Source organism: Aotus nancymaae, unplaced genomic scaffold (assembly GCF_030222135.1).
Source record: "Aotus nancymaae isolate 86718 unplaced genomic scaffold, 86718_ANA_hifiasm-v0.15.2.pri h1tg000102l, whole genome shotgun sequence".
NCBI lineage: Eukaryota > Metazoa > Chordata > Mammalia > Primates > Aotidae > Aotus > Aotus nancymaae.
In genome coordinates this window covers 317864-329934 of record NW_026988517.1, presented here as the reverse complement: position 1 = coordinate 329934, position 12071 = coordinate 317864, and the positions used below count along the sequence as shown (strand labels likewise).

The window sequence follows — 12071 nt, the reverse complement described above, 5'->3', positions numbered from 1 at the left end:
AAGTTTTTCCCACATTCTTCACATTTGTAGCATTTCTCTCCAGTATGAATTCTCCCATGTTTAGTAAGGATGAAGTGATGCATAAAAGTTTTTTTCACATTCTTCATGATTGTAGGATTTCTCTCCTTGTTATCATGTTGAGATTAAAAGTTTTGCCACATTTTCGTACGCATAGGGTTTCCTTCCAGTATGAGTTATCTTGTGTCTAGTGAGATGTGAGACCTGGTTGAATGCTTTGCCACATTCTTCATATTTGTAAGGTTTCTCTCCAGAATGAATTACCTTATGTCCAATAAAGGGTGAGCACTGATTAAAGGCCTTGCTACATTCTTCATATTTGTAGGATTTCTCTCCAGTGTGAATTATCTTATTTTGAGTAAGGTTTGAGAACCTGTTAAAGGCTTTGCCATATTCTTCACATTGATATGGGTTCCACCTGTACACAAAAGTAAAACTTTGTAGCATTATACTTATTAGGCAGAAAACAATTGTGCTTTAAAATTTGAGAGACATGAAAACTAAAGCAGCCATAAATTTATGATATATTTAGTGATATTATAAGTCAAGGGCAGATAAAATAAACAAGATGTTTCACATGCAACTGAGTGCAAGTTGTTACCAGTTTAAAACATGCAGTTGTAACTTTAAGGGATTCAATCTAATTTAAATGGTAACCATAAAGAAAATGCAGATACAGAAAAGAAAATAAGCAAAGTATGCCACTACATATATCCACAAGACACAAAGGAATACAAAGTAAATAGGGACAAATAGCTACAAGAGCCAAATAAAACAATAAAATGGTAATTGTAAGTCATTTCCTTTCAGTAAAGTACTAAAATATTCATGGACTGAACTTTCCAGTCAAAAGGGAAATGATAAATAAAGGATCTATTTTTAAATTTAGGCAACAAAATCCATGTGTGTCATGTCTCCAGGAGACTCACCTCAGATCTAATGATGAAAATAGACTGAAGTGGCAGGATTGAAAAAACATTCCATGCAAATGTTAACCACATGAGAGGTGGAGAACTAACTACATTAAGTCAAACGCTGTCATATTTAATAAAATGTAGTTTAAGTCAAAACTCAACAAGAGACAAACATGGACATTAAATTATAATAAAATAGTTCATTCACTAGGAAACTATTTATATCTCCTCTCAGGGTTCCCAAATATGTAAAGCAAGCATTGACAGAAATGAAGTAACATAATAATGGGAGAATACTTTAATACTTTTACTAATGAATAATAAAACATGACAGAACATTAATAAGGAAACAAGGATGTGAAAGCACTATAAAACAATTACACCTAAAAGACATATGCAGAACACACCACACAATAGCAGAATACACAATCTTTCCAGTAGCTCATAAGAAAATTCTCCTGAATACAACACCTGTTATCTCACAAGTCTTAATAAATTTTTAAAACTTGAATCTTACACACTATTATTTTTGGCTAAAACTGAATGAAACTAAAATTCACTAACAGAAGAAAATCAAAAAATTTCACAAAATATGAAAATTAAACAATATACTCTTAAGCATGTTCTTGCTTAAAGCTTGGAAGACTTAATACTGTGAAGATGGTCATACTGTCCAAAGTGATCTATCTACACATTCAATACAATCCCTTTCAGACTCCAAATTTCACTTTTCCCAAAATAGAAAAACAACCCTCAAATAATATGGAATATCAAGAAACAACAAAGAGCTTGACCGTTTAAAAAAGAAAAACAATATTGGAGGTGTGATGCTTAATGATTTCAAAATACAAAATGAAGGTAGGGTAATCAAAGCACTTTGGTACTGGCATAAAAGTAAAACCCTACATCAATAAAACAGAATACAACACAAATAAAAACTCTCACATATATGGCCAAATGAGTTATTAACACCATTTGTTATGGCACTATTCACAAAAGCCAATAGGCAAAAGCAACCCAAGCTTCCCTCACTAAATGAATGGATACATATAATTTGGAACATAAAAAATATGGAATATTATTCAAGCTTTAAAGAAATCTTCTAACATTTATCACAAGGATAAATCTTGATGATATTATGTTAAATTTAATAAGCCGGTCGAAAAAAGAAAAATACTGTATGAATCCACTTACATTACTTAAAAGAAAAAGTAAAATGGATAAATTGCTGGAAACATAACAACTTCCTAAGACTGAACCAGAAAAAAATAGTATCTTAAATAGACCAATAACAAGTAATAAAATTGACTGAGTAACGAAACATTTTCAAACAAACAAACAAAAAGAACAGATGAGTTAACAGCCAAATTTTGCCAGAAGTACAAAGAAGGGCTAATACCAATCTTACTGAAACTATTCCAAAAATTTATGGAACTTTTGGATTGGAAGAATCAATATTACAAAGACCATATTAATCAAAGCAATCAAGCAATTTACAGATTCAAAACATTTCCTACCAAATTACCAAAGTCATTTTTCACAGGAAAAAAAAAAAAACAATCCTAAATATAATATGGAACCAAAAAAAGCATCCAAAGAGCCAAAGCAATCTTAGGCAAAAAGAACTAAGCCAGAGGCATCATATATCTGACTTCAACTTACACTATAATGCTATACTAAATAAAACTGTATGGCATTGGTACAAAAACATACAGATAGGTTAATGGAATGGAATAGAGAATCCATTGCTAGCAAAGATACAGCTAAAAAAGAGAGAGAAAATTGTAAAAGAAAAAAGAATAAAGAATAAGTAATAAAGCCACATGCCTTCAATCAAGTGATCTTTGACAAAGTTGGCAAAAGTAAACAATGGGAGAGGGCATTCTATTCAATAAATGTTACTGGAAAAATTAACTAGGCAAAAGAATGAAACAATCTTCATCTCTCCCCATACACAAACTTTCATTCAAGATGCATTAATAACTTAAATAAAAGACCAGAAGCTATAAATACCCAGAAGAAAATTTAGAAAAAACTCTTCTAGACATTGGCCTAGACAAATAATTCATGACTTAGACCTCAAAAGCAAATGCAATGAACAAAATATACACAAAGGGGACTTAAACTAAAGAGTACAGTAAAAGAAATAGTCAACAGAGTAAATAGGCAAACTGCATAATAGGAACAAAATATTTGCAAACTTTGCATCTGACGGAGGACTAATATCCAGAATCTACAAAGAACACAAACAACTCAACTACAACACAGAATAAACAACCCCATTAAAAAAGTACAAAGGATGTGAACAGACTTTTCTCAAGAGAAGACATACAAGTGGCCACCAAACATATGAAAAATTGCTCAACATCACCAATCATCAGAGAAATTAAAATTAAAACTGCAATAAAGTTTGCACACAGTGGCTCATGCCTGTCATCCCAACACTTTGAGAGGTGGAGCCAGGTGGATCACCTGAGGTCAGGAGTTTGAGACCAGCCTGACCAATATGGTGAAACCTCATCTCTACTAAAAATACAAAAATTAACCAGGCGTGGTGGCGGGAGCCTGTAATCCCAGCTACTTGGGAGGCTGAAGCAGGAGAATCGCTTGAACCCGGGAGGCAGAGGTTGCAGTGATTCTTTGCCACTGCACTCCAGCCTGGGTGACAGAGTGAGACTCCATTTCAAAAAAAAAAAAAGAAAAACAGAGGAATCCCACATGTCTCAGGGGTTCTGTCCTGGCCTGCCCCTGGATCGTCCAGCTTGGGCCGGGGTTCTCAGCTGCCGGCCCCACTGGGCAGCGCCTGGCCCCGCCCAGCCTCTCTAGGACGGGCACTCGCCCTCAAACAACATGGCTCCGACGGCTTCAGCACGTCACGCGACCCGCTCTCCAGGCTCCTCCCGCACTGCTCTTAGCCCCGCAGCCCGCAGCTGAGCAGCAGAGACGGGAGCGTGGCCCCGGGGCAGACAGTGGCGTAGGCGGTGCTCTGGCCGCTGTTGTGGGGCTGCGCGCAGGTGCTTCAAGGCGGCATGCCGTAACCCCGGGAGAGCCCGTCGCGGGAGCACAAGTTGCTGGACAGCCTCTGGAGCTTCCACGCCGACTTTCCCGACCACGGGCGCCAGGACTTCAGGAACAGTGGTAGCTGCAGCTGCTGCGGGAGGTGAGGGCTCGGGGCAGAGCCAGGAGGTGCCCGGAAGCCCGGCGAAGGAAGTGGGGGAATCCGAGCCCCGTGCAGGCTCCTTCCCCTGGGCGCCCCGGAGTTGGGGGGCCTGGAGGAGGGTTAAAGGTCAACGGGCTTGGGGGCGTGGGTTTAGGGGACAGGGGGACCTGGGAGGTCCGGGGCAAAGAAGGCAGAAGAGGGAGGAAGTGGCCCTGCCGAGCCCCCTCTGGAGGCAAAAGCTGAGCCCAGGCAGTGTCCTTTTTAATGTTTATTTTTAATGTTTAACAATTTTTTGATACTTGGTTTGGCTCTGTCGCCCAGGCTGAAGCGCAGTGGCGCAATCCTATCTTCAGAGGCCAAGCTATATTCTAGCAAGCATTGCAGGTTAGCTGGGTCCCCCATGCCTGGCTAATTAAAAACAAACCACACACAACAGACACACACACAAAAAAAACCTTTTTTTTTTTTTCAGTATACAGGGTCTCACTACGTTTCCCAGGCTGGTCTCGAATTCTTGGCCTCAAGCCATCCTCTCACCTCTTACATTGATCTCCCAAAGCACTGATTACGGGTATTAGCCACTCAAAAACTCAGCTGACCAGAGTGGCATGCGCTGCACAGAGCTGGGTCTGGGGATCCAAGAGAGGAGACAGTTTAGACATCCTGAGCTCAGCTCTACTGAGGCAGGAGAGTACCTTGGTTTTCAAGGTTCAGATAGAGGACAGGACATGATATCAAGTCAAGGACGCCACCCCTGTTCCCCTCCTGACTTGGATGTGGTCAGCAGAGAAGTGGGGCTGACGTCTGGGCCGCTTTTGCTTTCTCTGCATCCTCTTTCTCTGAATTTGTGGCATTCAGTATAGGAGGAAGAGAGGAGAAGGCTGGGTGCCAGCATGAGCCCCACTCACAGTGTGCTAAGCAAAGCCCCCCCATCCCCCAGCCAGCCTTCCTCCCTGACAGGCAATGGATCATCTGCCTCTTAGTCATGGATCTGAACCTTCTTGCCTGGGGCTGGGATGTGGCCCTGGGCTCACCCCTGTCTCAGGGGATACTGGGCCCCATCCATTCCGAGGAGGAACCCCTGGCCCCACTGGCTCAGGTGCAAAAACTGCCCTGGCAGTTGACCTGTTACCTACAAATTATCTGTCTGTTCCACCAAGAGTCCTGCTATGTGTCAGGGCTTGTGCTAGGCCTGGGGGCACAACTGTGAAGCACGCTGGTCCCGGATCACCTTGGGGGCCTAGGAGCTGAGCCAGGCCCTTCTTTCCACAGTCGGACCCCACCCTGGACATGCCGGTTCCCTCCAGCTTCAAGGACATTGGCCAAGACTCGTGGCTGCAGCATTTTGTCGGCTGGGTGTGGTATGAAATTGAGGTGACCCTGCTAGAGCGGTGGACCAAGGACCTGCACACAAGTGGTGCTGAGGATTGACAGTGCCCACTCCTATGCCTTCATGGTCAGTGTGGCCAGGAGCAGGTAGGGCAGGTGGGTGGGCATGGCTGTTGAACAGCATGGGACCCCCAGCTGCCAGCCACAGCCTGTCTCCTGGGGTGAGATGGTGGGGGGCCCTGCCCTGGGGGCTGTGCCCTGTGGAGGGGGATAGGTGACCTGATCTACCCCACTGGGATGCCATTCCTCCCATGTAGCTGTCAGGCCTCTGAACCCCATGCTGCAGGTTGTGAGGGAGTACCCCATAGCAGGAACCCTCCTCATGCCCTGACCTGCCGTCCCCTCCCCATATCTCCTATGTCTGCAGTGGGTGAATGGGATTGGCACAGTAGAGCATGGGGGACTACCTCCCCTTCAAGGCCAATGTCAGCAGGCTGGTTCAGGTGGGGCCCCTGCCCTCCCAACTCCACGTCACTGTCACCATCAACAACACACTCACCCCCTCCACCCTACCACGAGGGACCATCCACTACATGACCAACACCTCCAAGTGGGTACCATCCTGCCTCCACTGCCTGCCCCTACCTTCCTGCCCCACCCTGTGGTTTTCCTGCTAGGGATAGGATAGTCTTTGAAGATTGGAGGCCCTGGATCTGGGGAGGCCATAGAGACATGCAAGCTGAGGTCAAAGGGCCCAGGGCAAGGGCCCAGTGAACCACAGTCTTCCCATCCTAGGAATCCCAAGGGTTACTTTGTCCAGAAAACAGACTTTGACTTTTTCAGCTCTGCGGGACTGCAGCAGTCTATGCTTCTGCATGTGACACCCACCACCTACATCCATGACATCACCATCACCACCGGCATGGAGCAAGACAGTGGTGAGGGCTTCTGGTAGGATCCTTTCTCAGCGGGGCCCAGCGTGGCTCTGTTTGTTCCCTCTTTGGAAGGCTCTTCAGGAAAAATGTTCTCATCCACCCATGAAGCTAAAATCCAGACTGTCTGTATAGGCACTAGCTCCCGAAATCACCTGTGTGGTTGACCTTGCCTGGAGAAGAGGGGTCTTGCCTAAGGTCACACAGCTCAGGGTGGCAATCCTGTCCCTTCCCCATGGAGCTGCCCTCACTCCAGCTCCCCTTGGTACACATCGCGCTCAAGGAACAGGCAGCTTACCAGGTACTCCCTGTGGCCCAAGCTTCACCCGAGGCACCTCCCTGTGGCCCCAGGCTCCCACCAAATCCCTAAGCAAATAGTACAGTGTTCCCAGTCTGTGGTTTCATGTTGAACTAATTATATACTCAAGTGCTGCTTAAGTGTGTGCCTTGATGACTGCTTCTCTCCATCCTTTAATGACACCTCATGCCCACATGGCTCATAAGTGAAGGTGTGCTGGGCCTGAGATGTCCCCTCCCGGAATGGGCTTCCAGGACTCAGCTCCTTGAGAGGGACAGTCAGCCATGAGGGATAGAGTGGGACCAGGGCAGGGGCTCTCTTGACTGCTGATACCTGCTCACCTGACCTCCAGCATTGCTGTCACCCACTATAGGTGACTGAGGAGTGGGCCCTGGGCACCTTCAAACTCAAACCCAATGATGAAGACCTCCACACAGCCAATGAACGCCACCTGAAGGTACGACCCCTGCAGCCCCACCACTTTCCTGGCCTCCCGTCTCCACCTGGCTCTGGACCACTTTGAGCATTAGCACTATCGTTCTGTTTACTTCACCACTGGCAGACAACAGCTGAGACCTCAGAACATGGCCAGGTGCAGTGGCTTATGACTATAATCCTAGAACTTTGGAGGGCTAAGGTGGGAGGATCACTTGAGGCCAAGGATTCGAGACCAGCCTGGGCAATATAACGAGGTTCTATAACTACAAAAAAATATTTGTTTTAAAAAAAGGTCTCAGCAGAAATGGTGAGAGATTTTGGCAAGATCTGGGGCCCTGGGGTAGGGAGGGAGGTTGGCAGGGCTGATGAATGCTGCCCTGCCTGGATTGACTCCTCTGGGCATATAGACTGTGACCCTGGGCCTCCCTTCACCTCCAAGAGCTCATTGGCGAAATTGCTGGGAAGCTGCACACGGGATGCAGCCAGAATGACCAGGTACCTCTAGCCCCTCTACCCCCCTGCTCCGTGCTGTCCCAACCTTGGGGAGCCCAGGGGGCAGTTAGAGCTCAGCAGGGTCCTGGCTCCCCAGGGAATCAGCTCGTCGGCCTCCCTGAGCACCACCTCCTCCTGGCACAGGTGGTCACGGACCTCAGGCTGTGGATGCGGCAGACCTGCTCCATGCTCTCCGGCCACCTCTGGGATCTCATCAGGACCATGGTGGATCCGACAGAGGTGTGAGTTCCCAAGGGACACCAAGGGGGCAGAGAGGTGTGATGGCAGCCTGAATGGCAGACTAGGTGACAGGGGTGAACAGGGTGGGGGTGCCAGGCCCTGGGGGACACGGGTATTGCAGAACTCCAGGATCGAGGCAGAGCAGCCAGGAATGGGGCATTTCCTGCAGGCCCCAATACTCCCATGCCAGTCTAGCTCAGCAGGCAGGGAAGAGTCACTCTTTGTGGGGCCTGGTGTGGTGGCTCATGACTGTAATCCCAGCACTTTGGGAGTACCTTGGAAACCAAAGTACTCTCCTGCCTCAGTAGAGGTGACCTCAGGTAGATCACCTGAGGTCATGAGTTCGAGACCAGCCTGGCCAACATGGTGAAACTCTGTCTCTACTAAAAATACAAAAATTAGTCACAAAAATATAAAAATTAGTTACAAAAATGCCACAAAGTCAGAGACAGCAGATGCAGAGGAGGCAAAAGTGGCCCAGACGTCAGCCCCACTTCTCTGCTAACCATGTCCAAGTCAGGAGGGGAGCAAGGGTGTCATCCTTGACCTGATACCATGTCCTGTTCTCTATCTGAACCTCGGAAACCAAGGTACTCTCCTGCCTCAGTAGAGCTGACCTCAGGTGGATCACCTGAGGTCAGGAGTTCGAGACCAGCCTGGCCAACATGGTAAAACTCTGTCCCTACTAAAAATACAAAAATTAGTTAGACGTGGTGGTATGCGCCTGAAGGAATTCAAACCCTGCTGAGTAGTTGGGTTGCACTCAGCACACCTGGTGCACACCACCGCCTGGGGCAGGAGAATTGCTTGAACCCAAGAGACAGGTTGCAGTGAGCCGAGATCACACCACTGCATTCCAGCCTGGGTGACAGAGCAAGTCTTCATCTCAAAATAAAATAAAAAGAAAGAAAACTCACCCTTTGCAGATTTGAGGGCAGGAAGCTAAGGCACTAGCTTGGCTGTGCCTGGAGAAGCCAGAGTCACTCTCCACCCTGCCTGTGCCCCACGTCTCCCATATTCTGTGTCTCCACCCAGCCCATGTGACAAAAGACAGAGCCAGAGGCTGTGTCCTGCTGGCCTCATCCCAGGCTGGCTTCTGGGACCTGGTGTCTTTAGGTCTGGATATGTTCCTTGCAGACCTGGAGGAGGAGCTGCTGAGGAGTCTCCATGTGTTGTCAGAGACCCCTCCTTTTCCTCAACTCCCTAAGACCCTTATTTTACACACCTGGAGGGAAGCAAGGGACATGAATTGTCACCCTAGAGGTGGGGTGGGGCTGCTAGGAGGAACAGGGAGTGTCTACTACTGAATTCAGAGTTTCTTTTTGAGACAGTCTTGATCTGTTGCCCAAGCTGGAGTACAATGGAGTGATGCCAGCTCACTACAACCACTGCCTTTTGGGTTCAAGTGATTCTCCTGCTTCAGTTTCCCGAGTAGCTGGGACTATAGGTACCTGCCACCAGGCTAATTTTTTGTATTTTTAGTAGAGACAGGGTTTCACCATGTTGGCCAGGCTAGTCATGAACTCCTGACCTCAAGTAATCCACCTACCTTGGCCTCCCAAAATGCTGGGATTACAGGAGTTCAGGGTTTCTTTAATTTTTTTTTTTTTTTTTTGAGACAAGGTCTCACTTTGTCACCTAGTCTGGAGTGCAGTGGTGCGATCTTGGCTAACAGCAAACTCTGCCTCCCACGTTCAAGCGATTCTTAGTCTCAGCCTCCCAGGTAGCTGGGATTACAGGTGTGTGCCACCACCACGTCCAGCTAATTTTTGTATGTTTTTTGGCTGAGATGGGTTTTGCCATGTTGGCAGAGTGGTCTTGAACTCCAGCTCAGGTGATCGGCCCACCTTGGCCTGCCAAAGTGCTAGGATTACAGGCAGAAGTCACTGTGCCCGTCCTAATTTAATTCTTTTTTTTTTAGGATGAAGTCTTGCACTGTTGCCCAGGCTGTAGTGCAGTGGCATGGTCTTGGCTCACTACAACCTCTGCCTCCTGGGTTCAAGCAATTCTCCTACTTCAGCCTCCAAGTAGCTGGGATTACAGGCATGTGCCAGCACACCCAGCTAACTTTTGTTTGTAATTTTCGTAGAAATGGGGTTTCACTATGTTGCCCAGACTGATCTCAAACTCCTGTCCTCCTGCCTCTGCCTCGCAAAGTGCTGGGGTTACAGGCATGAACCACTGCGCCCAGCCTAAATTTTTAACTTTTCAAGTTGTCTTTAGAGATGAAGTCTTGCTCTCTCACTTAGGCTGGAGTGCAGTGGCTTGGTAATAGCTCACTGAGGACTCAAACTTCTGGACTCAAATAACTCTCCCACCTCAGCTTTCTGAGTACCTAGGACCACAGTAGCAAGTTTTTAAATTTTTTTTATACAAACTGGGTCTTGCTCTGTGGCTTAGGCTGGTCTTGAACTCCCAGCCTCAAATGATCCTTCCCTCTTGACCTCCCTAAGCACCGGGATTACAGGCGTGAGCCACCACACCCTGCCAATTTTTTATATTTTTGGTAGTGACGGGGTTTCACCATGTTAGCCAGGATAGTGTCAATCTCCTGACCTCATGATCCACCCACCTTGGCCTCCCAAAATGCTGGGATTACAGGCTCAAGCCACCATGCTTGGCCGAGTACAGAATTACTTTACGGGGTGATGAAAATGTTCTGAAATTGGTTGTGGTGATGGTTGTACACTAAAGGGTAAACTTTAAATGGGTGAATTGTATGTGAATGATGTCTCAGTAAAGCTGGTTTATTTAGAACAACAACAGGCCAGGTGTGGTGGCTGACACCTGTAATCCCAGCACTTTGGAGGCGGAGGTGGGTGGATCACCTGAGATTAGGAGTTCGAGACCAGCCTGGCCAACATGGTGAAATCCCATCTCTACTAAAAATACAAACAATTAGCCAGGCATGGTGGCAGGTGCCTGTAATGCCAGCTACTTGGGAGGCTGAGGCAGGAGAATCTCTTGAACCCAGGAGGCAGAGGTTGTAGTGAGCCAAGACTGTGCCATTGTACCCGAGCCTGGGCACAAAGAGTGAAACTCTGTCCCAAAACCAACAATAACAACAACAACCAAAAAACCAGGCCAGGTGTGGTAGCTCACATTTGTAATCCCAGCCCTCTGGGAGGGCAAGGCAGGAGGATTGCTGGAACCCAGGAGTTTCCGACCAATATGGTCAACGTAGCAAGACCCCATCTTTACAAAAACTTAAAAATTAGCCAGGCATGGTGGCATGTCCCTGTAGTCCAAGTTACTCAGGAGTCTGAGGCAGAAGGATCCTTGAGCCCAAGAGATCGACGCAGCAGTGACCTGTGATCGTGCTACTGTACTCCAGCCTGGGCAACAGAACAAGACCCTGTCTCTAAAAACAAAGACAAAACAACAAGAAAACAGGGGCATCACTCATAGCACTCTGCCCTGCCTACTTGAACGAGGGGCAGGGCATCCCATCTGCTCGGAGCAGCTCAAACGAAACCTCTCTCATGGCCAAGTCATACCTGACACGGGCCTCCTCCCCTGTTCTAGCCCTGGTCAGAGATGCTGAGTGACAGAGGCTCAGGCTTTGGGTGTTTCTGGCCAAGCCTCACCCCAGGAGCCCCATAGCTCAGGCCCAGTCCGTGGTTCACACGGCCTCACTTCCGGCCTCTTTTTCGCTTGAGAGCAATTTGTCCCTGGGAGATCCTGGATCCCTCATTCAGGTGCAGTGCTGCAGGGCAACACTTCTTCCCAGGGGTGACCCAGGCCTGCAGGGTCCCAGTGTCACCAGCAGGCCTTGCCCTGGCCTCCACCTGAGTCCCTGCTCCTCCTCTCCCACAGGGAACATGACGTCCTCTTCCCAGGGTACACCCACCAGCGGAGGGCCCAGCCCCTCCACTGGAGCCCCTGGATTCTGAGGTGAGCTGCATGAGGTGCTGGGGCTGTACTGGAGGGGAGGACCCTGGCTGCCCTGACCCTCCTGCTCCTGGCTTCCCACAGTCATGCTGTAGTGCTGACCTGAGACTCTGAGCAGCTGCTGGAGGTGTGGAAGTGGATCTGTGTCCCATCCTGGGGAGGTGAGTGAGGCTCCAGTGCTCCAAGGGCCTGGTGGGGGTGGCTGCTGCATACCCTTAGGGATTCACACATGAGCTGGGAAGGGCAGAGAGGGATAGAAAATCAGGTTATCTGCTCAGAGGGGGACCCTGCATGGAGCCCCAGCTCTTGCTAAGGTGGGGACGTCCAAGCCAGTGAATGTGTCTGAGCAGGGCCAGAGC

General features: G+C 48.0%; 1 protein-coding gene across 14 annotated transcripts in view; it reads left to right on the top strand.

The window, feature by feature from the left end:
- The first annotated feature begins 3913 nt into the window (after nt 1–3913).
- LOC105704847 (argininosuccinate lyase-like) overlaps nt 3914–12071 on the top strand; it is a 29252-nt gene continuing 21094 nt past the window's right edge. For 7 of the 14 annotated variants that reach the window (XR_010340134.1, XM_064370156.1, XM_064370157.1 and 4 more), the window contains exons 1-7: nt 3914–4092; nt 5365–5548; nt 6265–6654; nt 7025–7243; nt 7726–7821; nt 11638–11715; nt 11797–11873. Coding sequence is in view for 6 of the 14 variants with exons in the window: in XM_064370151.1 (XP_064226221.1) it covers nt 6589–6654; nt 7025–7108; nt 7726–7823; nt 11638–11715; nt 11797–11818 (348 nt within the window). In the remaining 8 variants the exon portion in view is untranslated. Of the gene's footprint in view, nt 4093–5364; nt 5549–6264; nt 6655–7024; nt 7244–7725; nt 7824–11637; nt 11716–11796; nt 11874–12071 lie in introns of all 14 variants that reach the window. The other 7 variants (XM_064370151.1, XM_064370150.1, XM_064370149.1 and 4 more) reach the window with 4 other exon arrangements.